At 44.4% G+C, this 25,947-nt stretch overlaps 1 protein-coding gene and 1 long non-coding RNA gene across 4 annotated transcripts; one reads left to right on the forward strand and one right to left on the reverse strand.

Annotated features, from left to right (window-relative positions):
* Positions 1 to 6,296: 6,296 nt before the first annotated feature.
* On the reverse strand, positions 6,297 to 24,905 carry LOC118372354 (sec1 family domain-containing protein 1-like). Its single transcript, XM_052495870.1, has 23 exons — positions 24,489 to 24,905; positions 23,605 to 23,764; positions 23,160 to 23,250; positions 22,816 to 22,938; positions 22,501 to 22,588; positions 22,253 to 22,342; positions 21,808 to 21,863; positions 21,273 to 21,358; positions 20,770 to 20,869; positions 19,924 to 20,063; positions 16,914 to 17,004; positions 16,713 to 16,792; positions 16,518 to 16,599; positions 16,155 to 16,277; positions 9,867 to 9,946; positions 9,690 to 9,752; positions 9,405 to 9,480; positions 7,878 to 7,931; positions 7,341 to 7,393; positions 7,205 to 7,238; positions 6,924 to 6,989; positions 6,752 to 6,820; positions 6,297 to 6,520 (listed from the first exon to the last, which is right to left on the reverse strand). Exons 1-23 carry the CDS (start codon positions 24,517 to 24,519, stop codon positions 6,497 to 6,499), a joined length of 1,860 nt encoding a protein of 619 aa, XP_052351830.1. The 5' UTR covers positions 24,520 to 24,905; the 3' UTR covers positions 6,297 to 6,496.
* LOC127915906 (uncharacterized) lies at positions 12,904 to 16,026 on the forward strand. 3 transcript variants are annotated; one of them, XR_008092884.1, is made up of 3 exons: positions 12,904 to 13,297; positions 13,439 to 14,436; positions 15,988 to 16,026. It is a non-coding gene; the product is annotated as an uncharacterized LOC127915906 (long non-coding RNA). The 3 variants fall into 3 exon arrangements; XR_008092882.1 differs by lacking the exon at positions 15,988 to 16,026 and adding an exon at positions 15,678 to 15,887; XR_008092883.1 differs by lacking the exon at positions 15,988 to 16,026 and adding an exon at positions 15,678 to 15,887 and having other exon boundaries at positions 13,465 to 14,436.
* Positions 24,906 to 25,947: the final 1,042 nt, after the last annotated feature.

Here is a 25,947-nt window from a genome sequence, read left to right on the forward strand (position 1 = left end):
TTAAAAATAGGCTCAACTGGACACCTTAATGAGGCAGTAAATGAACTGAGAGAGAAAGCACGCAGGGCATTCTACACCATTAAAAAGCTCATTCAAATTGAAATACCTACTAAAATTTGGCTAAAAGTAATTGAATATGTCATTGAACCAATTGCACTTTATGGCAGCGAGGTGTGGGGTCCACTTTATGGCAGCGAGGTATGGGGTCCACTTGCAAAAAAAGATTTCATCAAATGGGACAAACACCCCATTGAAACCCTGCATGCAGAGTTCTGTAAGATTATCCTACATGTCCAGAGGAAAACTACAAACAATGCATGCAGGGCAGAATTAGGCCAATATCCACTAATAATAAAAACTCAAAAAAGCAATTAAGTTTTGGAAACATCTAAAATACAGTGACCCCCTCTCATATCATTACCAAGCCCTGCAATGCCAAGAGCTGAACAAAGAAAAGAGTCCCTTCATCCAGCTGGTCCTGGGGCTGAGTTCACAAAATTGTTCTACTAACACACTGAAGCCTCAGGACCAGAACATCAAATCAATCAGAATAAACCAAATTACAACACAGTCAAAACTAACCTACATTGCTTATTGGGAAACACAAGCACAAAGCAAAATGCAGTGCTATCTTGCCGTAAATCAACAGTACACCGTGGCTAAATATTTGACCATAGTTACTGATCAAAACCTTAGAAAAACATTGACAAAGTCCAGGCTCAGTGAGCACAGCCTTGCCATTCAAAAGGGTAGACACAGGAAAAACGGGCTCCCTGTAGAGGAAAGGCTATGCAACCACTGCACAACAGCAGAACCTGAGACAGAGCTGTGCGAGAGAGACAGAGCTGCACGAGAGAGAGACAGAGCTGCGAGAGAGAGAGAGAACACATAGAGAGTGAGAGAACAGACACACACAGAGAGAGAGAGAGAGATAGATAGATAGATAGATAGATAGATAGAGACAGAGAGAGAGAGAGAGAGAGAGAGAGAGAGAGAGAGAGAGAGAGAGAGAGAGAGAGAGAGAGAGAGAGAGATAGATAGATAGATAGATAGATAGATAGATAGATAGATAGATAGATAGATAGATAGATAGATAGATAGATAGATAGATAGATAGATAGATAGATAGAGACAGAGAGAGACAGAGAGAGCAGACACACAGAGAGAGAGAGCGCGAGAGAGAGAGAGAGAGAGAGAGAGAGAGAGAGAGAGGACACACAGAGAGAGAGTTAACAGACACACACACACAGAGAGAGAGTGCAGAACAGTGCCCTGAGGTTGTGTCTGAACTTGGAGCTCATGCCCAGCTAGATGAAGGAGTTGTAGAAGCTGGCTGACTTAGCGAACAGTCTGGCCAGGATGTTGTGGAGAGGAGGCCACATTGAGATGAACTTGTTGGGAGACCAGAACATCAGGAAGGCTGAACACAGGATCAGACACCTAGGAGAGGAGTTGGTATAATACACACTACACATGAATAGCCACAAACACTGACCTAAACAATACCTTCTGAAGATGAGAAGATATAACTCTGCATTGGACTAAAATGTAAATGAAATCAAAGCAGTGTATAGCTAAAAGAGCAGGCCATCAGTCGACCCAAATTGGCTTAGTACTTTGAATCCAACAGCATTAACCAGTGTGTAGCATGTACCCAATCCTGCAGCTATCCTGATTTTACAAAAAACAATGACTACAACTGAGATCCTAATCTGATTCTCTCTAATAATAATAGTCCCATCTGATCTGTGCCATCAAGCCAACCTGCCCACCGGCAGTCCGGGAGTACTGAATAGCTTAAGGCCTTGACCAGGAGCTAATGGGGTTTAGAGTGGCTGACATTGACCCAGGGTGCACTGCCATGAGAACCTGGACCACACCCCCTGGCCCGCAACCTTGGCAGGGTCACAGCATAGACCACATACCATGGCTTGGCTGGCATCCCTTGTTGTAACGATTGACACTGATAGCTGTCAGTGTGTTGATGCTTATGAGCCCAAAGAGCAGGATCAGGAAGCCATCCACCTGGCAGACAGGCACGTACACCTCCATCCACACACTTTTACATTAGGATGAAGTGCCTGCAACTCTCTGCCAGCCTGTGGAGGGAGGAATCCTTCCAAACCGGGTTTTGTCATCATTCACTAACCAGACTCTACAAGCCAGGTAGATGGACTACTGCAGGATAAAAACACATTATTCTCTGGTGGAATGTGATGTTTTTCTGTTTTTCTCTATTCAATTGTCTGTCAAGTAGAATGTTGGGATAATGGATAGACACGGTAACAGTAGTCTACTGAGGGATTGATTTGATAATATGTGGAGCTAGAATGTAGTTCTGTTTTCATATTCACAGATGACCTCCTTGATAAGATCTGGGTTCCTTGTCAATCTATGAAGTGATCTTGAACCTCTTTCAAGGTTTTAGAACAACTACTAACAGGGTTTGGTTCAATTACATTTAGTTCCGTCTGTTTGAACTGGAACTAAATTGGAATTGAAATTGTACATTTCACAGTTGATGGAATTAATACACTTATAAAAAATTGACTGCAGGATTTGTTTTAAATCATTTCTACCTGTATTCTACATTTCCAGTATAGCTAATTATTGTTATTTACTGAACATTGGAATTGAGAGGAATTGAATTCTCAGAATTCAAAGACTGACCTGGAATTAGAATTTAATTCAATGGAATTTAAAGGAATTTAATTTGTGGAATTAACCACAACCTTGTCTCCTAACAAGAGGGTCAGCATATCAACTTCTGTCTAGTAATACACAAAACCACTATTAAAACAGTGCAACTATAACTAGCATTAGAAACATCAGAGGGCCATATTGGTCATCTGAAACATCTAATCTAATTGTATTGGTCACATACACATGGTTAGCAGATGTTAATGCGAGTGTAGCGAAATGCTTGTGTTTCTAGTTATTTCTAATTAAATAAAATTTGATTTGATTTACCTTCACTTTCTTGGGTACAGTAACAATGGTGGACAACATGAAACAAGTGGGTACAGAAGACTGGGATAGGGAGAGATTGAATATGTCCATAAACACACCAGCCAGCTGGTCTGCGCATTCTCTGAGGACGTGGCTAGGGATAGTCTTGGACGGCAGCATTGTGAGGGTTAACATGTTTAACTCATGTTGGCCACAGAGGAGGCCATAGGCTTTGGTAGCGGGCCGTGTCAGTGGCCCTGTGTTTTCCTCAAAGAGAGACACTTCAATAACAAATCACCACTATTACCTAGCCAGGAGAGCCACCCTGAAAATGTCAATAAAATACATCCCAATTAAACCGTATCCATGAAGACAACTCGCAATGCTATCAGAATACAAGTACACTCAAGATTCACCATGTATTTATTTTGTTAAAGTTGTCTTTTCTATATTATCAACAGTGTAGCTCTATAGCAGTTTGACAAGGTAAACATTAGAATAATTACCTAGTATCAACAATGGCAGTCTCCTCCTTGGCTGACACACTATAGACAGTTACATTAGGAAGGGATATAATGTTGTCCTCCATCAGCACCCTTTTCATATATATGCCATTTAGCAGACGCTTTTATCCAAAGCGACTTACAGTCATGTGTGCATACATTCTACGTATGGGTGGTCCCGGGGAACGAACCCACTACCCTGGCGTTACAAGCGCCATGCTCTACCAACTGAGCTACAGAAGTGCCAATAGGCTAAGATCCACATTTTCACAACGGTCTCATTTCAACCACACACACGTCTGAAGAGCCCAGCGTTGTTCTGATTAAAGACAGGTGAAGTGGTGTCCCAGAGACCGCTCAGGTGGATGGTCGCGTTCTCTTGTCTCTCCACAGGATCACCATGTCTATGTGGCCAGCCAGCCAGCAGCAGGCAGGTGTACAGCAATAGACTGAGGCTGAGAGAACAGGCATGGCTGTGTCTTTCATACATTATTAGCCTAATACCTTGATCCTGCTTGGTTGATGAGTTCAGCTCCAAAATGGCCCAAGGGGAACAGAAACAGACTAACGGGGCTATATGTAGACTTTTAAAATAATAATCCTGAAGTCTCTTCTAAAACACCCTGTTCTGATCTAAAATAAGATGAAACAAAGGACAAGTTGGAAAACCCTGGTACAAACACTGGACATCACAGCAGTGAAGACCAAGTTGGAAAACCCTGGTACAAACACTAGACATCACAGCAGTGAAGGACAAGTTGGAAAACCCTGGTACAAACACTGGACATCACAGCAGTGAAGGACAAGTTGGAAAACCCTGGTACAAACACTGGACATCACAGCAGTGAAGGACAAGTTGGAAAACCCTGGTACAAACACTGGACATCACAGCAGTGAAGGACAAGTTGGAAAACCCTGGTACAAACACTGGACATCACAGCAGTGAAGGACAAGTTGGAAAACCCTGGTACAAACACTGGACATCACAGCAGTGAAGGACAAGTTGGAAAACCCTGTACAAACACTAGACATACAAGGACAAGTTGGAAAACCCTGGACATCACAGCAGTGAAGGACAAGTTGGAAAACCCTGGTACAAACACTGGACATCACAGCAGTGAAGGACAAGTTGGAAAACCCTGGTACAAACACTGGACATCACAGCAGTGAAGGACAAGTTGGAAAACCCTGGTACAAACACTGGACATCACAGCAGTGAAGGACAAGTTGGAAAACCCTGGTACAAACACTGGACATCACAGCAGTGAAGGACAAGTTGGAAAACCCTGGTACAAACACTGGACATCACAGCAGTGAAGGACAAGTTGGAAAACCCTGGTACAAACACTGGACATCACAGCAGTGAAGGACAAGTTGGAAAACCCTGGTACAAACACTGGACATCACAGCAGTGAAGGACAAGTTGGAAAACCCTGGTACAAACACTAGACATCACAGCAGTGAAGGACTTTAGTTGGAAACCCTGGTACAAACACTGGACATCACAGCAGTGAAGGACAAGTTGGAAAACCCCAAACACTGGACATACAGTGAAGGACAAGTTGGAAAACCCTGGTACATCACAGCAGTGAAGGACAAGTTGGAAAAGTACAAACTTGTTTTTACTAGACATCACAGCAGTGAAGGACAAGTTGGAAAACCCTGGTACAAACACTAGACATCACAGCAGTGAAGGACAAGTTGGAAAACCCTGGTACAAACACTAGACATCACAGCAGTGAAGATACAAGTTGGAAAACCCTGGTACAAACACTAGACATCACAGGTGAAGGACAAGTTGGAAAACCCTGGTACAAACACTAGACACACAGCAGTGAAGGACAAGTTGGAAAACCCTGGTACAAACACTAGACATCACAGCAGTGAAGGACAAGTTGGAAAACCCTGGTACAAACACTGGACATCACAGCAGTGAAGGACAAGTTGGAAAAGCTCCTGGTACAAACACTAGACATCACAGCAGTGAAGGACAAGTTGGAAAAACAAACACTGGACATAGCAGTGAAACCAAGTTGGAAAACTGGTACAAACACTAGACATCACAGCAGTGAACCCTGGACAAGTTGGAAAACCCTGGTACAAACACTAGACATCACAGCAGTGAAACAAGTTGGAAAACCCTGTACAAACACTAATGACATCACATCAGTGAAGGACAAGTTGGAAAACCCTGAGTACAAACACTGACATCACAGCAGTGAAGGACAAGTTGGAAAACCCTGGTACAAACACTGGACATCACAGCAGTGAAGGACAAGTTGGAAAACCCTGGTACAAACACTGGACATCACAGCAGTGAAGGACAAGTTGGAAAACCCTGGTACAAACACTGGACATCACAGCAGTGAAGGACAAGTTGGAAAACCCTGGTACAAACACTGGACATCACAGCAGTGAAGGACAAGTTGGAAAACCCTGGTACAAACACTGGACATCACAGCAGTGAAGGACAAGTTGGAAAACCCTGGTACAAACACTGGACATCACAGCAGTGAAGGACAAGTTGGAAAACCCTGGTACAAACACTGGACATCACAGCAGTGAAGACCAAGTTGGAAAACCCTGGTACAAACACTGGACATCACAAAAGTGTGGACAAGTTGGAAAACCCTGGTACAAACACTGGACATCACAGCAGTGAAGGACAAGTTGGAAAACCCTGGTACAAACACTGGACATCACAGCAGTGAAGGACAAGGGAATACAAACACTGGACACTCACAGCAGTGAAGGGTTGGAAAACCCTGGTACAAACACTGGACATCACAGCAGTGAAGGACAAGTTGGAAAACCCTGGTACAAACACTAGACATCACAGCAGTGCTGAGTAAGACTGTTAATCTTTATTTGTTGAGAGTGTAAAGATAATTAGGTAAACAAACAATGTAAGTACAGTACACATGATAAAATACATGGAATATCAGAGAGAACCTAGTATGATTCTACAGTATGATTCGGGAGGTCTTGGGTATTTAGGAGAAATGGAATTGAAGAAAATAAAATGTTCATATATTTTCTTGTTTTTACTTTTGGCCGAGTGAGGACAGCTGTGGAGATAAGCATGGAGAAATAGTCAAAACAAGAAATCTGAGATCAATTAAGCAGAGTAGGTTATTTAACACAAACCCACAATGTGTGTCATAATTTCATATTATGTTTTGGGCTTGTTAATGATTACTGTTGATAAATATTATGATATTATCAAATGATAATGATCAATTATACATAATTAGAAATATTATTATTGAATTTTTTAAAAAGGCTGTTGGTCCTCCTACCTGCTTGATGAACTGTCCTGCATTGAAGAGCTCACTGCATCCGTACAGCACCCTCTTCCCTGGCTTTGCCTAAAAAAGGGTACCACAAAATACACATGGTTCAATAAAAACTCAACTGGATATATGAAGAGGTTCTTGAAAAACAAACAGATTTAGAGTAATAAGAAGCTACCTTTGTGTAGTCCACTAGGTTTTGATATTCTACGTAGTTCCCTCCTCCCACCATGAAGACGATAGCCTAAAATAGGAGAGAAAGTCTCATTTTGAGACCGTAATGCTACATCAGGCTGCTAGATTCAGGTCAGGACACACAGATGAGATTAGTGCTCTACCCTTCACACAGTCAGGCCAGGCTAAGGCCCAGGACCGTCCAGGGTACTCAGGGACACAGCAGTTACTGGACATGGAGGTTCTATTTGTGTCTCTCTTTCTGCTGACCATGGCAGGACTCACCTCTTGAAACGGGTTCTTGTTCCTTGGGATGGAGCTGGTTGGAAGGCAGGAGTGTTAGAAACATCTTGCAGACACAGAAAATGTATAGGCCTTAGCTAAGTAACTGCTATCTTTGGACTTCTTTATGGAGTCTTACCTCTCACTGCCACGCAGCATCTTGGGATCAAAGTATCTGTAGTCATCTGTCTCCTGCAGATCATATATCATCAGTACACCAAACTCAATTCTAGAAACCCTCAATTCCTTCCATTGCTTAGAGGTCACCCAATTCCTCTTAGTAACCACAGCTCCTGTACAAGCAGGATGGATCCTGTGAGACACATTTAACTCATTCGGATCAGACAATATACCCCTCTCTCACTCCCTCGCCCATTTTGCAAAGTAGCTTAAGTATCTAAAAAAGTAATTATTCACAAATAGTGATGAATAGTTTCTCCACATATCCAGTCAGAAGTGATCTGAACAGAATGGAGGCATGATTGGAGAGGTCTCAGACTGCATACATGAGCCTCCAATCAGGTTGTCCATCTTTTTGCTACTGTATTATGAGCATGCTTCCCTCCTGAATGTGACAGTGCAACACAAATACATAGAGGAATGTCCACAAGAAAGACGGAACAGAGGAGGAGGGAAGAGAGAAGGAGAGGAGGGAATAAAAGAGGAGGAGACTCACCGGGTTGGACTTCATCTCCATCAGGTTGTCCAGGATACGTGTGACGGGCAGGTTCTGAAAGAGAAACTCGTTCAAACTCTGTTCTGCTCACCGGATGATATCATTCATTACAGACTGACTAACATAGCAGCTAAGTGAGATAATTATCATACATGTCTCCAGGAAAAACCTTCCCATCAAAACCAATTGACATCTGGACACTTTAAAAACACACACATACAGACAGTATCATAATGAGAGCCCTCCTCGGCCAGCCTCTCCCTCGGCCAGCCGGCTAGCCTCTCCCTCGGCCAGCCGGCTAGCCTCTCCCTCGGCCAGCCAGCCAGTCTCTCAGCCAGCCAGCCTCTCAGCCAGCCAGCCTCTCAGCCAGCCAGCCAGCCAGCCTCTAAGCCAGCCAGCCAGCCTCTCAGCCAGCCAGCCTCTAAGCCAGCCAGCCTCTAAGCCAGCCAGCCTCTAAGCCAGCCAGCCTCTAAGCCAGCCAGCCTCAGCAGGAGTAAGATTGAGACATTCGTTATCTTCCTACTCATCCTGTGTGTTTGTGTGTGTATTTCTCCCTTTGTGTGTGTGTGTGTTTGTATTTCTCCCTTTGTGTGTGTGTGTGTGTATTTCTCTCTTTGTGTGTGTGTGTATTTGTATTTCTCCCTTTGTGTGTGTATGTGTGTGTGTGTTTCTCCCTCTGTGTTTGTGTGTGTATTTCTCCCTCTGTGTTTGTGTGTGTATTTCTCCCTCTGTGTGTGTGTGTGTATTTCTCCCTCTGTGTTTGTGTGTGTATTTCTCCCTCTGTGTGTGTGTGTGTATTTCTCCCTCTGTGTTTGTGTGTGTATTTCTCTCTCTGTGTGTGTGTGTGTGTATTTCTCCCTCTGTGTTTGTGTGTGTGTGTGTGTATATTTCTCCCTCTGTATTTGTGTGTGTGTGTGTGTATATTTCTCCCTCTGTGTTTGTGTGTGTGTGTGTGTATATTTCTCCCTCTGTGTTGTGTGTGTGTGTGTATATTTCTCCCTCTGTGTTTGTGTGTGTGTGTGTGTGTGTGTGTGTATTTCTCCCTCTGTGTGTGTGTGTGTGTGTGTGTGTGTATTTCTCCCTCTGTGTGTGTGTGTGTGTGTGTATATTTCCCCCTCTGTGTTTGTGTGTGTGTATGTTTCTCCCTCTGTGTTTGTGTGTGTGTGTGTGTGTGTGTATTTCTCCCTCTGTGTTTGTGTGTGTGTGTGTGTATTTCTCCCTCTGTGTTTGTGTGTGTGTGTGTGTGTGTATTTCTCCGTCTGTGTGTGTGTGTGTGTGTATTTCTCCCTCTGTGTGTGTGTGTGTGTGTATTTCTCCCTCTGTGTTTGTGTGTGTGTGTATTTCTCCCTCTGTGTTTGTGTGTGTGTATTTCTCCCTCTGTGTTTGTGTGTGTGTGTGTATTTCTCCCTCTGTGTTTGTGTGTGTGTGTGTGTGTGTGTGTGTATTTCTCCCTCTGTGTTTGTGTGTGTGTGTGTATATTTCTCCCTCTGTGTTTGTGTGTCTCTCTCTCTGTGTAGAGCTACTTACATGCTGTTTGAGCACCAGGTGCTTCACCCCCTCCATGACAAACTGGGAGCCAGAGTTCATCACCCTAGAGAAGAGGCTGTGAGACAGAGACAGGAAGACCGTGTCAACACGGGGGTTAGGAGAGTGTCAACACGGGGGTTAGGAGAGTGTCAACACGGGGGTTAGGAATATGGAACTAGCATGGATTATGTTGTTATTGTAAAAGAAAAATGTGTTCTCAATAACTTATCTGGTTAAATAATGATTAAAACTGTGGTCTATGGAAAGGGACTCTCTCTCTCTTACCCCATAGGTTTTACACCGCTGTTCCCATAGTTAGATGGTGTGGCAGCAATCTTAGTGAAAGCCCTGAAAATAAAAGAGACAATATATAAGTAAGTAGCTTGTTGTCTAAAACAAAATGTGGTTAACTGTTATGTTTTGTTCTGTATGTATGAAACATACTTTGATGGACCAACTTACTTCCACTGCTTGATGTAGTTGACAGGGGACAGGTCACAGCCTGTGTCTAGCAGAGCCTTCTTGTATTGGTCCAGATCAGTCTACATCACAGAACATAAAGAATGACTGTTTTCGGCAAGGTAAAACATACAAGTGATCGAGCAGGCATTCAAGGTCTAGTACCCCGAAGGGATCGACACCCATTGTTCATAAACAGTGTGAGGCCAAGTGTGATGTGTGTGGTGGCATCATCTTTATAGTATGGAATGATGGCAGAGACTGTTTAATGTACCATGTTACACCACATCTGCCAGGGAAAACAAATAACCTTAAGAGCAGGAGTGGACGGATGAACCAGAGAGGGTAATCCCATGGTGATAATCTACCCAGGGAGGGTTCAGGTTCATGGGGACAGAGACGAAAGGAGAAATACCACAGACATTAGTGGTAGAAAACGATTTCCTGCTTGACTTCAGCTGTCAGGCCAGGGAACAGCATGGTGTCTCAGAGGAGAAGGGCTGTTAGGGAGACCATTGATCAACATGATGCTCCAGGACAGCCTGATCCTAACACTGATACCAGCCTGCAGCCGCAGCCAGAAACCTGGGCCCATATTAACAAAGCGCCTCAGAGTAGAAGTGCTGTTCTGGGATCAGTTGTGTCTTTTAGGTGATAATGAATAAGGTTATTCACAGGGTAAGATAAGCACAGTGGCACATCTGATCCAAGATCAGCACATCTACCTAATCATCTACCGTGTAAGATAAGAGAACATCCCCAGGGTAAGATCACAGTGGCACAGAGCCAGGGTAAGATAAGGCACATCTCCTATACAGATAAGGGCACTTGAGATCTGCCGTCAGGTAAGATAAACAGAGGCACATCTCGTCATAAGATATTGGCACATTTCTGGTAAGATAGCACAGATGTCTACCGCAGCTAAGATAAGCACAGGGCACATTTCAATGTTCACTAGCACATCTACCGTCTAAGATGCGTCATATCAAACAATAAAGATTTTGAATGCACATCTGTCAGGGTAAGAGCACAGAGGCACATCTATCAGGGTAAGATAAACAGAGGCACATCTTGGTGATTTGCTTAATGGCACATCTACCATAATTAAGATAAGCACAAGGCACATCTACCGTCAGGGTAAGATAAGCACAAGCACATCTACCGTCAGGGTAAGATAATTTGTTAAGATAGGCACATCTACCGTCAGGGTAAGATAAGCACAAAGCACATCTACCATTCAGGTAAGATGCACAGTGGTTGTTTTGGTCCATCTGGACATGATACTGCACATGACTGTCAGTAAGATCAGCATAGAGGCACATCTACCGAACAGGGTAAGATAAGCACAGAGGCACATCCTGTCAGGGTAAGATAAGCACAGAGGCACCTGACCTGTAAGATAAGCACAGCACATCTACCGTTAAGATAAGCACAGTGGCACATCTACCGTCATTTGATGCACAGGGCACATCTAACGTGTGATGGGAGTCAGGGTAAGATAATATAATAATTTGACAGGGACAGAGCTTTTAGCAAGAGGCTTAGACAGTCAGGGTACAGGGATAGGAGTGGCACCGGGGTCGAAGGGTAGGGATACAAGGGCCCAGGCCTCACCTCTGAAGGACCACAGGATAAGCTGCACAGGGCACATCTGTGATAAGATAAGCACAAATCAGAGGGTAAGATAGTCTCATCTTGTCCTCAGGGTGTTCCAGATGTTACCATAGGAGTAAGAAAACTGTGTTTGCCATCTACCTTAAGAAAACAGGCATACCTCAGGGTACTAAGCACACATCCCGTGACAAAAGATAGCACACATATGCATGTCATTTCTGGCCAAGATAAGCACAGTGGCACATCTACCGTCAGGGTAAGATAAGCACAGAGGCACATCTACCGTCAGGGTAAGATAAGCACAGAGGCACATCTACAGTCAGGGTAAGATAAGCACAGAGGCACATCTACCGTCAGGGTAAGATAAGCACAGTGGCACATCTACCGTCAGGGTAAGATAAGCACACATCTACCGTCAGGGTAAGATCACATCTACCAGTAAGGCACATCTACAGTCAGGGTAAGATAAGCACAGAGGCACATCTACCGTCAGGGTAAGATAAGCACAGAGGCACATCTACCGTCAGGGTAAGATAGGCACAGAGGCACATCTACCGTCAGGGTAAGATAATCACATCTACCGTCAGGGTAAGATAAGCACATCTACCGTCAGGGTAAGATAAGCACAGAGGCACATCTACAGTCAGGGTAAGATAAGCACAGAGGCACATCTACCGTCAGGGTAAGATAAGCACAGAGGCACATCTACAGTCAGGGTAAGATAAGCACAGAGGCACATCTACAGTCAGGGTAAGATAAGCACAGTGGCACATCTACCGTCAGGGTAAGATAAGCACATCTACCGTCAGGGTAAGATAAGCACAGAGGCACATCTACCGTCAGGGTAAGATAAGCACAGAGGCACATCTACAGTCAGGGTAAGATAAGCACAGAGGCACATCTACCGTCAGGGTAAGATAAGCACAGAGGCACATCTACAGTCAGGGTAAGATAAGCACAGAGGCACATCTACAGTCAGGGTAAGATAAGCACAGTGGCACATCTACCGTCAGGGTAAGATAAGCACAGTGGCACATCTACCGTCAGGGTAAGATAAGCACAGAGGCACATCTACCGTCAGGGTAAGATAAGCACAGAGGCACATCTACCGTCAGGGTAAGATAAGCACAGAGGCACATCTACCGTCAGGGTAAGATAAGCACAGAGGCACATCTACCGTCAGGGTAAGATAAGCACAGAGGCACATCTACAGTCAGGGTAAGATAAGCACAGAGGCACATCTACCGTCAGGGTAAGATAAGCACAGAGGCACATCTACAGTCAGGGTAAGATAAGCACAGAGGCACATCTACAGTCAGGGTAAGATAAGCACAGTGGCACATCTACCGTCAGGGTAAGATAAGCACAGAGGCACATCTACCGTCAGGGTAAGATAAGCACAGTGGCACATCACAGTAAGGCACATCTACCGTCAGGGTAAGATAAGCACAGAGGCACATCTACAGTCAGGGTAAGATAAGCACAGAGGCACATCTACCGTCAGGGTAAGATAAGCACAGAGGCACATCTACAGTCAGGGTAAGATAAGCACAGAGGCACATCTACAGTCAGGGTAAGATAAGCACAGTGGCACATCTACCGTCAGGGTAAGATAAGCACATCTACCGTCAGGGTAAGATAAGCACAGTGGCACATCTACCGTCAGGGTAAGATAATCACATCTACCGTCAGGGTAAGATAAGCACATCTACCGTCAGGGTAAGATAAGCACAGAGGCACATCTACCGTCAGGGTAAGATAAGCACAGAGGCACATCTACCGTCAGGGTAAGATAAGCACAGTGGCACATCTACCGTCAGGTAAGTAAGATAAGCACAGTCAGGGTAAGATAAGGCACATCTAAGATAAGCACAGAGGCACATCTACAGTCAGGGTAAGATAAGCACAGAGGCACATCTACCGTCAGGGTAAGATAAGCACAGAGGCACATCTACCGTCAGGGTAAGATAATCACATCTACCGTCAGGGTAAGATAAGCACATCTACCGTCAGGGTAAGATAAGCACAGAGGCACATCTACCGTCAGGGTAAGATAAGCACAGAGGCACATCTACAGTCAGGGTAAGATAAGCACAGAGGCACATCTACCGTCAGGGTAAGATAAGCACAGAGGCACATCTACCGTCAGGGTAAGATAAGCACAGTGGCACATCTACCGTCAGGGTAAGATAAGCACATCTACCGTCAGGGTAAGATAAGCACAGAGGCACATCTACCGTCAGGGTAAGATAAGCACAGAGGCACATCTACAGTCAGGGTAAGATAAGCACAGAGGCACATCTACCGTCAGGGTAAGATAAGCACAGAGGCACATCTACCGTCAGGGTAAGATAAGCACAGAGGCACATCTACCGTCAGGGTAAGATAGGCACAGAGGCACATCTACCGTCAGGGTAAGATAGGCACAGAGGCACATCTACCGTCAGGGTAAGATAAGCACAGTGGCACATCTACCGTCAGGGTAAGATAATCACATCTACCGTCAGGGTAAGATAAGCACATCTACCGTCAGGGTAAGATAAGCACAGAGGCACATCTACCGTCAGGGTAAGATAAGCACAGAGGCACATCTACCGTCAGGGTAAGATAGGCACAGAGGCACATCTACCGTCAGGGTAAGATAATCACATCTACCGTCAGGGTAAGATAAGCACATCTACCGTCAGGGTAAGATAAGCACAGAGGCACATCTACCGTCAGGGTAAGATAAGCACAGAGGCACATCTACAGTCAGGGTAAGATAAGCACAGAGGCACATCTACCGTCAGGGTAAGATAAGCACAGAGGCACATCTACCGTCAGGGTAAGATAAGCACAGAGGCACATCTACCGTCAGGGTAAGATAAGCACAGAGGCACATCTACCGTCAGGGTAAGATAGGCACAGAGGCACATCTACCGTCAGGGTAAGATAGGCACAGAGGCACATCTACCGTCAGGTAAGATAAGATAGTGGCACATCTACCGTAAGGGTAAGCAGCACATCTACCGTCAGGGTAAGATAAGCACAGAGGCACATCTACCGTCAGGGTAAGATAAGGCACATCTACCGTCAGGGTAAGATAAGCACAGAGGCACATCTACCGTCAGGGTAAGATAAGCACAGTGGCACATCTAGTCACAGAGGCACATCTACAGTCAGGGTAAGATAAGCACAGAGGCACATCTACCGTCAGGGTAAGATAAGCACAGAGGCACATCTACCGTCAGGGTAAGATAAGCACAGAGGCACATCTACCGTCAGGGTAAGATAAGCACAGAGGCACATCTACCGTCAGGGTAAGATAAGCACAGAGGCACATCTACCGTCAGGGTAAGATAAGCACATCTACCGTCAGGGTAAGATAAGCACAGAGGCACATCTACCGTCAGGGTAAGATAAGCACAAGCACATCTACCGTCAGCACAAGCACATCTACCGTCAGGGTAAGATAAGCACAGAGGCACATCTACCGTCAGGGTAAGATAAGCACAGAGGCACATCTACCGTCAGGGTAAGATAGGCACAGAGGCACATCTACCGTCAGGGTAAGATAGGCACAGAGGCACATCTACCGTCAGGGTAAGATAAGCACAGTGGCACATCTACCGTCAGGGTAAGATAAGCACATCTACCGTAAGGGTAAGATAAGCACATCTACCGTCAGGGTAAGATAAGCACAGAGGCACATCTACCGTCAGGGTAAGATAAGCACAGAGGCACATCTACCGTCAGGGTAAGATAGGCACAGAGGCACATCTACCGTCAGGGTAAGATAAGCACAGTGGCACATCTACCGTCAGGGTAAGAGAGGCACATCTACCGTCAGGAGTAAGCACATCTACCGTCAGGGTAAGATAAGCACAGAGGCACATCTACCGTCAGGGTAAGATAAGCACAGTGGCACATCTACCGTCAGGGTAAGTAAGATAGGCACAGAGGCACATCTACCGTCAGGGTAAGATAAGCACAGAGGCACATCTACCGTCAGGGTAAGATAAGCACAGTGGCACATCTACCGTCAGGGTAAGATAAGCACATCTACCGTCAGGGTAAGATAAGCACAAGGCACATCTACCGTCAGGGTAAGATAAGCACAGAGGCACATCTACAGAGGCACATCTACAGTCAGGGTAAGATAAGCACAGAGGCACATCTACCGTCAGGGTAAGATAAGCACAGTGGCACATCTACCGTCAGGGTAAGATAATCACATCTACCGTCAGGGTAAGATAAGCACAGAGGCACATCTACCGTCAGGGTAAGATAAGCACAGAGGCACATCTACCGTCAGGGTAAGATAAGCACATCTACCGTCAGGGTAAGATAAGCACAGAGGCACATCTACCGTCAGGGTAAGATAAGCACAGAGGCACATCTACCGTCAGGGTAAGATAAGCACAGAGGCACATCTACCGTCAGGGTAAGATAAGCACATCTACAGTAAGATAGGCACAGAGGCACATCTACCGTCAGGGTAAGATAAGCACAGAGGCACATCTACCGTCAGGGTAAGATAATCACATCTACCGTCAGGGTAAGATAAGCACAGAGTAAGCACATCTACCGTCAGGGTAAGATAAGCACAGAGGCACATCTACCGTCAGGGTAAGATAAGCACAGAGGCACATCTACCGTCAGGGTAAGATAAGCACAGAGGCACATCTACCGTCAGGGTAAGATAGGCACAGAGGCACATCTACCGTCAGGGTCACTGATTATGTCCAGTAAAGACTCCTCCAGGGTGGATTTGCTCATCAGCTTCTCCTCGTACTCAAAGTACACGTCTAGTTTACGGCTCTGTGGATACATCCCATAAGGTGTAGATTAGTTCAAGAGGATTTTTAGGCAGCCCTTTGACAGATGTAGTAACTTTATATGAAATGGTAGAACTGCGATTGCACAGCACAACAGTCTTCCATATGTGTACAATATCTGAGAATAGTGTTAATGGGACGCTGATCACTGTGGACATAAAGAGAACCCTCTCTCTAGACACAGAGAACACCCTGTCTGGCCAAGACCGTGCTAAACACTGACCTTAATGTGATCCAGAACGGCAGTGGCTACATTAGTGTGGAGGTCAATCAGCCTCTTCTTCTCCAGAAGTTCTGGCAGAGAGCTGTTAGAGGAAACACAGTTTGGTACGGCCTGAGAGAACTGTCTATAATGGTGCCGTTATGAATAAATAATAATAATAATGATAAATCCTGTATATTCTACATTGATGCTTACCTGACAGCTGAAGTAAGTTTTGCGGTGTTGTCTGACATACTAATACTACTAATGGGTCCCTCATCCTCACCCTCCAAACCCTGGAGAAGAAAATTAAAGTGGTTTTAGTGGGGAATATGAAAGTGTGAGTGTCGTCTTAATGTTTTCAGTGAGACTACTTCGTTGAACAGCTCTATAAAACCACCTGTGTGCCACGCTTACCATGATGCTCTTGAGGCGTTTCACCCCGTCCTCTTGGGCTCGGTATGTGTCTAACTCCTCCTGTACAGACTCAGCCACCTCTGGGAACGGGCTGGAAGAGTCAAAACGACCTCTCAGGCAAGAATAACTTCACTACAGCAATGCTCCAAATAGATTGTTTCTACTGAGTTATAAAGCATCCCCTGCAGACTACCGTCTAAATCAGTAATTGATCACGAGTTCCTAAGAAAGCTTTAAACTGAAACTAGTGCCTGCAACATGGTTCAGGTTATCAATCAACCTACCAGGGTAGTTAAACAGCACAAGATTGAAATAATCAACATGTATTGATCACATCTTTACTAAATCTGCAGAAATTTGTTTGAAAGAGGTATCTAAATCCATCGGATGTAGTGATCACAATATTGTAGCCATATCTAGAAAGCTGGGCCTAATATAGTGTATAAGAGGTCATACAACAAGTTTTGTAGTGATTACTATGTTGTTGATGTAAAGAATATTTGTTGGTCCATGGTGTGTAATGATGAGCAACCAGATGCTGCACTTGACACAGTCATGAAATGGCTTATCCCAGTTACTAATAAGCATGTACACATTAAGAAAATGGCTGTAATAACTTAAATCCCTATAGATTGATGAGGAATTGAAAAATTGTATGGTTGAGAAGGATTAGGCAAAATAAGTCTGGCTGTACAAGTAATTGGCAAACGTACTGTAAATTGAGAAATCATGTGACTAAACTGAATAAAACAAACTACACTATGAAACAAAGAATGATACTAAAAAGCATTGGAGCATCTTAAATTAAATTTTTGGCAAAAAGGCAAACTCCACTCCATCATTCATTGAATCAGATGGCTCATTTATCACTAAACCCACTGATATTGCCAACTACTTTAATGATTTTTTCATTAGCAAGATTAACAAACTTAGGCATGACATGCCAGCAACAAACGCTGTCACGACACATCCAAGTATATCTGACCAAATGATGAAAGACAAGAATTGTAATTTTGAATTCCGTAAAGTAAGCGTGGAAGAAAAATTGTCTATCAACAATGACAAGCCACCTGGGTCTGACAACTTGGACAAAAAAATTACTGAGGATAATAGCGGATGATATTGCCATACCTTCAATTTAAACCTACTAGAAAGTGAGCCCTCAGGCCTGGAAGGAAGCAAAAGTTATTCCCTTACCTAAGCATAGTAAAGCCCCCTTTACTGGCTCAAATAGCCAACCAATCAGCCTTTTACCAACCCTTAGTAAACTTTTGGAAAAAATGGTGTTTGACCATATACAATATAAATGGACAAACTTTCAGCATGCTTTTGTAGAAAGACATTCAACAAGCACAGCACTTACACAAATGACTGATGATTGGATGAGAGAAATTGTTGATAAAAAGGTTGTGGGGGCTGTTTTGTTAGACTTCAGTGCAGCTTTTGACATTATCAATCATAGTCTGTTGCCGGAAAAACTTGTATGGCTTTACACCGCCTGCTATATTGTGGATAAAGAGTTACCTGTCTAACAGAAAACAGAGGGTGTTTTTTAATAGAAGCCTCTCAAACATAATCCAGGTAGAATCAGGAATTCCCCAGGGCAGCTGTCTAGGCACCTTACTTTTTTCCATCTTTACTAACGACATGCCACTGGCTCCAGCTGGTATGTAGAGGGTAATGTGTTTTTTATTTTTTACTCTGTTTTCTCCCCAATTTCGTGGTATTCAATTGTTTTTAGTAGCTACTTGCTTGTCTCATCGCTACAACTCCTGTACAGGCTCGGGAGAGACGAAGGTTGAAAGTCATGTGTCCTCCGATACACAACCCAACCAAGCCGCACTGCTTCTTTAACACAGCGCGCATCCAACCCGGAAGCCAGCCGCACTAATGTGTCGGAGGAAACACTGTGCACCTGGCAACCTTGGTTAGTGCGCACTGCACCCGGCCCGCCAAAGGAGTCGCTGGTGCGCAATGAGACAAGGACATCCCTACTGGCCAACCCCTCCCTAACCCGGGCGACGCTAGACCAATTGTGCGTCGCCCCACGGACCTCCCGGTCGCTGCCGGTTACGACAGAGCCTGGGCGCGAACCCAGAGTCTCTGATGGCACAGCTGGCGCTGCAGTACAGCGCCCTTAACCACTGTGCCACCCGGGAGGCCCAGGAATAAATTAGTCTTAAATATTAAAAAAAACATTGTATTTGGGACAAACTAAATCTTATAATGAATGTGGAAATTGAGCAATTTGAGGAGACTAAACTGCTTGGAGTAACCCTGGATTGTAAACTGTCATGGTCAAAACATATTGATAACAGTAGCTACTCTGCATTCTTAACAGCACTTTCAACAAGGAAGGTCCTTACAGGCCCTAGTTTTGTCGCACCTGGACTTCTGTTTAGTCGTGTGGTCAGGTGCCACAAAGAGGGACTTGCAACTGGCTCAGAACAGGGCAGGACGGCTGGCCCTTGGACGTGCAGAGAGCTAATATTAATATGTCAATCTCTCCTGCCTCAAAGTGGAGGAGATCCCTACTTGTATTTGTGAGAGGTATTGATTGCGCCGAGCTGTCGGTTTGAACTACTGGCACACAGCTCGGACACCCATGCATACCCCACAAGACCAGAGGTCTCTTCACAGTCCCCAAGTCCAGGACAGACTATGGGTAGGTGCACAGTACTACATAGAGCCATAAGTAAACGGAACTCTATTCCACATCAAGAAACTCATGCAAGCAGTAAAAATCTAGAAAAAAAATATGAACTGATAACACACGTTATGGAACAGCGGGGACTGTGAAGCAACACAAACATAGGCACAGACATGCATACAAACACACAATAACATACACACACGAACACGTGGATTTTGTGTTGTAGATATGTGGTAGTAGAGAAGGGGCCGGAGGGCACACAATGTTGTGAAATCTGTTGTGAATGCATTGTAATGTTTTCAAAAATGTGTAACTGCCTTAATTTGGCTGGAAAAATGTTGCATAGCAAATACAAACCTGCCCTTGTGTTTCTGCCAGAACATGTCGGCTGATGTGAGGTCATAACTCTTCTTGTTCTTCTGCTTGGGTCTGGCTCCGGCAGGAGAGGATTCTGACCCCACAGACTCATCCATACTAACCCTGTTCAGGTGGAAGTCCTGGGGGACACACAAATAAACAGACACCGGTACAGACACTAGTTACTCTGTGTTTGTTGGCTTTCAGAGATCCTATTGGAAGTGAAGTCTGGTCATATTTCTACTCAAAACACTAGAAAACATACTGATCCATAGATACCTCTGGGAATAAACATTGATATCTACTAACATCATCATAGCCTACCTTCAAAATAACAACCGTTGTCATACATATATCGAGGCTAAAACAAAGGACATGCAATGCTGAAAACCAATGGTTGGATAGGAGACTGGTTGGTCCACTCTACACCACAAATCATTTTAAGGCACGGATGGTGGAAAATGTTTCCTCACTAATATTTATGACCTCTGACACATGTCATTGCACTGAGCACATACCATAACATTTACCCTCCTCTTCATCTTACACACAAAGTAATTACAGTATCTCAGAAATAACATTCCAAGTTAAATCTGTTTGCTACCTTGAAAAACCACACACACCTTGGTGTACTGTATATACCCTATTCACACTACTGAGCAGACCAGTTCAGACTCAGTGTAAAATACCATACACCCAACAATTCACCAGGAATGAGTCCAGACTGTAGAGGTTTCTCATTAGTAAGCCCTTAGATTTGTCAAAGTGTATGATGTGTCTGTTAAGTCCATCATAACACTGTGGCGGGAGAACGACAAACAGATCTGCTCCTCCTGTCAGTCATACCAGCACGTCGTGGATGAGGGCCTGGTAGGTCCATGTGTGGTGGAGGGGGGTGGCAAGATCCAGGTTGCGGTCAGCAAGTACAAATAAGGGTCTCTGGAAGCTGAGAGAGAGAGAGACAGACAGAGATGAAACGGAGGATGATATATGTACCCAGAGTTCCCCACTGACTAGGCTCTCTATGCTCCACCACAAAAGAAGACTTGAAATGGATCCAGCTTAGATTTTCAGAGGAGGCATGACTGTTTAATCTTCATCCAGCACTTAGTGAAGGCCTAGATAACTGTTCAGTGGGTCTGGAGAGGAGAACAGCAGGAGAGCACATTTACACCTCAGAGTTAAACAAAGATATGGTGAAACAGTGTGTTTGGGAAGCCATTGTATGCGTTTGTCATATGGAATGGAGTAGGCTTTCCATGGTAAAGTACACAATGGGATGAATGTCTACATCTAGTCTGCTCTCTTTATGGTTCATACCCAGTGTACTAATCTGCACCCTGAACCACCTGAACTGGCTGGCCCCCATGTTGTCCCCAGTGAACAGGCTGTTTCTGGCGTCTCGCAGATTCTCCCGAAGCTTCTTGTCAAGTTTCTGAAATAGAGAAACTGGGATAAGATGTTTTAGTCTCTTAACTAGCGAGGCAAGAGGCCTTATATCTTCTGAACCAAATAAAGACTAAGCACACAGTCCTGCATTAAGACCACCACCACAACACAGCACTACATGGAACAAAGAGCAGTGTTGTGTGACTAGAGGAGAATCACTCTACCCATGCATTAAGGCCCCTGGAGGATCAGCTTCCACAGACTGCATCAACATTCCACCTGCAAATGCTGAGATTCTGGGGGTGGTTGGATTTGGGGTAGTAATCAAATGACTAATTTCCCCTTTCACTGTGCCCACGGGGGATGGGTACTACTCTCCCAGGCCTCTCTGCACTGTCAATACTTAATATAAAGTTTTCAGACAGACTGCGCCCCTGACAGCGGCTGAGGTGAGGAAACTTCAGATGGTTTTAAATGAGGGAAGGTGATGCTCACCACCGCGACCATCTCCGCAGCATTCCCTCTTGGACAGCGGATTATGGGGACAGTACCTAAGAAAACAAAACACATCTGTTAGCTGCCAATAGAGAGCATTGAAGAGTTTAGCAGAGCTTCTCTATATGTGCTGGAGTCTAGTGGTGGCTGAATCCCATTAGGATAAAACTGAGAATCTTTTAACAGACTGCAAGGTGGGTTTGTTTTGTCAAAGACAAAACCCTTTACTTTCAAACAGCTTTCCTAGCTCAGAATAACTATTATCTTGGTACTGCTTCGATTCTTGTGAGTAATAAATGGTAGTAATGCTGCCATCTAGCAGGTAGAAATGGTATAGCCACCCAAGTAAAAGCATCTCACAGTATATTTTGAAATACCAAAGCACTGTTCTCTCAGGAGTCTCAATAGTATTGTGACATTGATAACGTTGTGTTGAAGGACCCACCCAGAGTGACAAAAAAGCAGAAGAGACTGTCTACTATCGTATCCATGATGGCCTCCATCTCTGTGTCCATGATGTCCGGCTTGTTAATTGCTAATCAAAAGGGAATAGGAAAACAGGAAGTCAAATACAATCATGCCAGCTAATCAAGAAGACGATCTGAAGGTAATATGTGAATAAAAACAGTTATCTTTAGTTTCATTTTGACAATATCAATTCTTGCCCGTTTCTGAATCCAATGAACTTATTACCATGGTAGGAGATGAACTCTTTATTTTGATTTCCGAGGATGAACATATCATCTTCAAGTGTGATGAAGTTCAAATACTGATCGAACACCTACAAAAGCAAAAAGAATACCTTACTCTTAAAGGCTGTCAAATACCCTGTGATGTGATTTATAGAAAATGACTGGGCCTGAGTCCCAAATTGCACACTATCCCCCTTTATAGTACACTGCTTTTCACCAGAGCCCTACAGGCACAAAGTAGTGCAGCATATAGGGAATAGGGTACCATTTGAGATGCAGACTGGCAGAGTGGTAAACTAGTGTGTTGTAGACTCACCTTGGTAACCTGTGTGATAGCGTTGGCTGAGATAGCTGCACTGGCAATATCCTCTAGTTTACTTCTGGATATGGCTGAGATGAAGTTAAAATAATAAGATTCATACAGCTGGCTACGAAGGTCCTGAGAAAGAGAGACAAAACAACGGGATGGAACAATATACTGACTAGTAGGATGTTACATGTCTGGGATGTTACGTTTGGACAACAAATCATTTTATCTGGGCAAAGCCACCAAATTCATAGACTCTGTGGCCAAAGACATTTATCCTTATCATCTGGCCTATCCAGCGTTTAAACATATCTGACGATGTCATGATGAAGTTCTGAGTGAGGGATGTTTACTTGGCATATCCGGTCAATGTTCTCCTCTGTCGGCATCACAAAATAGATGGCTGGCACATCGGGGATGGGATCTCTGTCTGAATGAAGCAACCTATAGAGAAAGATAAAATACATTGAAGAGCTTTCTAGATGACTGTATCTTCTATTGATTGACACCGAGTCAATGCTGTGTGTGTGGACTTATTTGCAATTGCTCAATTCAGTATTGACACAAATTCCTTTTCTCAAAACTGTTGTTGTCCTTTGAAATATACTACACAGCTCCTTCATTACCAAAATACTCCCCAGTTGATGGATTGTTACACAAAAAGGTTCAATGTCTTTACAGCCTAATAAATGATTTGTCTGGCATATCATGATTTTAGCTTTTTCTAAATGTACCTTTCGTGAAGGAGACTAATAGACTATTAACAGTGATGTCAAATTGTGAGTTAGGCCTCCTCACAAGTGCAAAGTGATCCCCATATCCCGTAGCTCCTTGACTGCCAGTAGAGGGGAGATGATGTCCTGGCCACACCTGTCGTAGATCAGCACCTTCCATACTGGCTCAGCAGCAGTGTTTTTCAAAGGAGGAGCATTGAAATTCAGCATGCGCTTCAAGGCAGCTGGGGACATGGAAGAACCCATGGGACAGTTTATTTGACTTTACTTTCATTTAACTAGGCAAGTCAGTGACGTCCTACGAACAGTGGGTTAACTGCCTTGACCAGGGGCAGAATGACAGATTTGTACCTTGTCAGCTAGGGGATTCGATCTTGCAACCTTTCAGTCACTAGCCCAACGCTCTAACCACTAGACCACCTGCCGCCCCAGCCACCAATTTTGCCCCACTAAACATTGCACAGGTCTGGGGTAACTGGGACTTTGCTATACCATTTCTGCCACTCAATGTTGAGTGAAATTATGAAATCGTTAGATGAATGAAATAGTTAACTTGCTACTGTTTGATACCCATTCACATTTTAATGAGGGGAAATGAGGGGGAACATAGCAGTCTGTCTAGTTGTATTTCAGTGTGTCCGGCGACAACACATTCACTGCGTTGCATTCATGTTTCTTGACATGACAGCCACATCAGTGTCTAGTGAATTCAAGAGTAGAGGTACGTTTAGGCTAGCCATCCGACTTCTTGCTGTTTTATAATACGATTGTAAAGTTAATTAGCCAGCTAATAAGTTAGCTTAGCATTGCTTTTCTCGTGAACTGGTTGGTCGTCGTGGCAGATCGTTTTTCCCCCCAACATGTAGATAGCGAGGGTCAGATAAAATAGTCGAATTTATTCGACAGCCTATGCTGATTAGGAATGAATAAACTAAACCATTGACAGACCTGCCTGCTTTTCACGGACGGAGGCGGCCATCTTTTCTGTTTATGCAATCACACGCGGCATAGGATGACGGGTCAGGCAAGTCTCGTTCGATGTCTGCTATATCTCTCATTACCGCGATCTCACGTAGTGCTTTCAAATGTCGCGTTCAAAACAACCGAGAACTCGAAAATCTCCGATTTACGTGCGTTCAACATAAATGTGAACTCGGAAAAAAACGAGCTCCGACTGGGAAAAATCGATTTGGACGGCCACCCAACTCGGAATTCCAACTCGGTAACTCGGGCCTTGACCTAGTATTTTTCCGATTTCCCAGTTGTTTTGAACGCGGCAGAAGACAACTGGGAACTCGGTCAAATACGAGCGCAAATCATGACGTCAGTGATCTTCAGTTAGGAAAGTCGGAGCTCTAGCTTGCAACAATTTCAAAGAATTTGCTGAGTTACAGTTCATATAAGGAAATCAGTCAATTGAAATTAATTAGCTAGGCCCCAATCTATGAATTTCACATGACTGGTTAGGGGCGCAGCCATGGGTGGGCCTGATAGGGCATAGGCCCACCCACTTCGGGGGAGCCAGGCCCAGCCAATCAGATTAGTTTTTCCCCACAAAATGGATTTATAACAGACAGAAATACTCCTCAACTCACGAACAGGTTTTTTAAACACATTTGTGCACAAAATGTAATTGAGAAATAAGCTTTTTGTGCATATGGAACATTTCTGGGATCTTTTATTTCAGCTCATGAAACATGGGACCAGCACTTTACATGTTGCATTTATACACTGCTCAAAAAAAGGGAACACTAAAAAAGGGAACACTAAAATAACACATCCTAGATCTGAATGAATGAAATATTCTTATTAAATACTTTTTTCTTTACATAGTTGAATGTGCTGACAACAAAATCACACCAAAATTATCAACCCATGGAGGTCTGGATTTGGAGTCAAACTCAAAATGAAAGTGGAAACCCACACTACAGGCTGATCCAACTTTGATGTAATGTCCTTAAAACAAGTCAAAATGAGGCTCAGTAGTGTGTGTGGCCTCCACGTGCCTGTATGAACTCCCCACAACGCCTGGGCATGCTCCTGATGAGGTGGCGGATGGTCTCCTGAGGGATCTCCTCCCAGACCTGGACGAAAGCATCCGCCAACTCCTGGACAGTCTGTGGTGCAACGTGGCGTTGGTGGATGGAGCGAGACATGATGTCCCAGATGTGCTCAATTGGATTCACGTCTGGGGAATGGGCGGGCCAGTCCATAGCATCAATGCCTTCCTCTTGCAGGAACTGCTGACACACTCCAGCCACATGAGCTCTAGCATTGTCTTGCATTAGGAGGAACCCAGGGCCAACCGCACCAGCATATGGTCTCACAAGGGGTCTGAGGATCTCATCTCGGTACCTAATGGCAGTCAGGCTACCTCTGGCGAGCACATGGAGGGCTGTACGGCCCC

Source organism: Oncorhynchus keta, chromosome 35, assembly GCF_023373465.1.
Source record: "Oncorhynchus keta strain PuntledgeMale-10-30-2019 chromosome 35, Oket_V2, whole genome shotgun sequence".
NCBI lineage: Eukaryota > Metazoa > Chordata > Actinopteri > Salmoniformes > Salmonidae > Oncorhynchus > Oncorhynchus keta.

Bases quoted from the DNA above. Each gene is read 5' to 3' on its own strand.
- LOC118372354 (XM_052495870.1), bottom strand. From the start codon at position 24,519: ATGGCCGCCTCCGTCCGTGAAAAGCAGGCAG. The intron at 22,343-22,500 runs GTAATAAGTTCA...CCTTTTGATTAG, and splicing joins AGAGTTCATCTCCTACCATG to CAATTAACAAGCCGGACATC. The intron at 16,278-16,517 runs GTCAGTGTTTAG...ATGTATCCACAG, and splicing joins CCGTTCTGGATCACATTAAG to AGCCGTAAACTAGACGTGTA.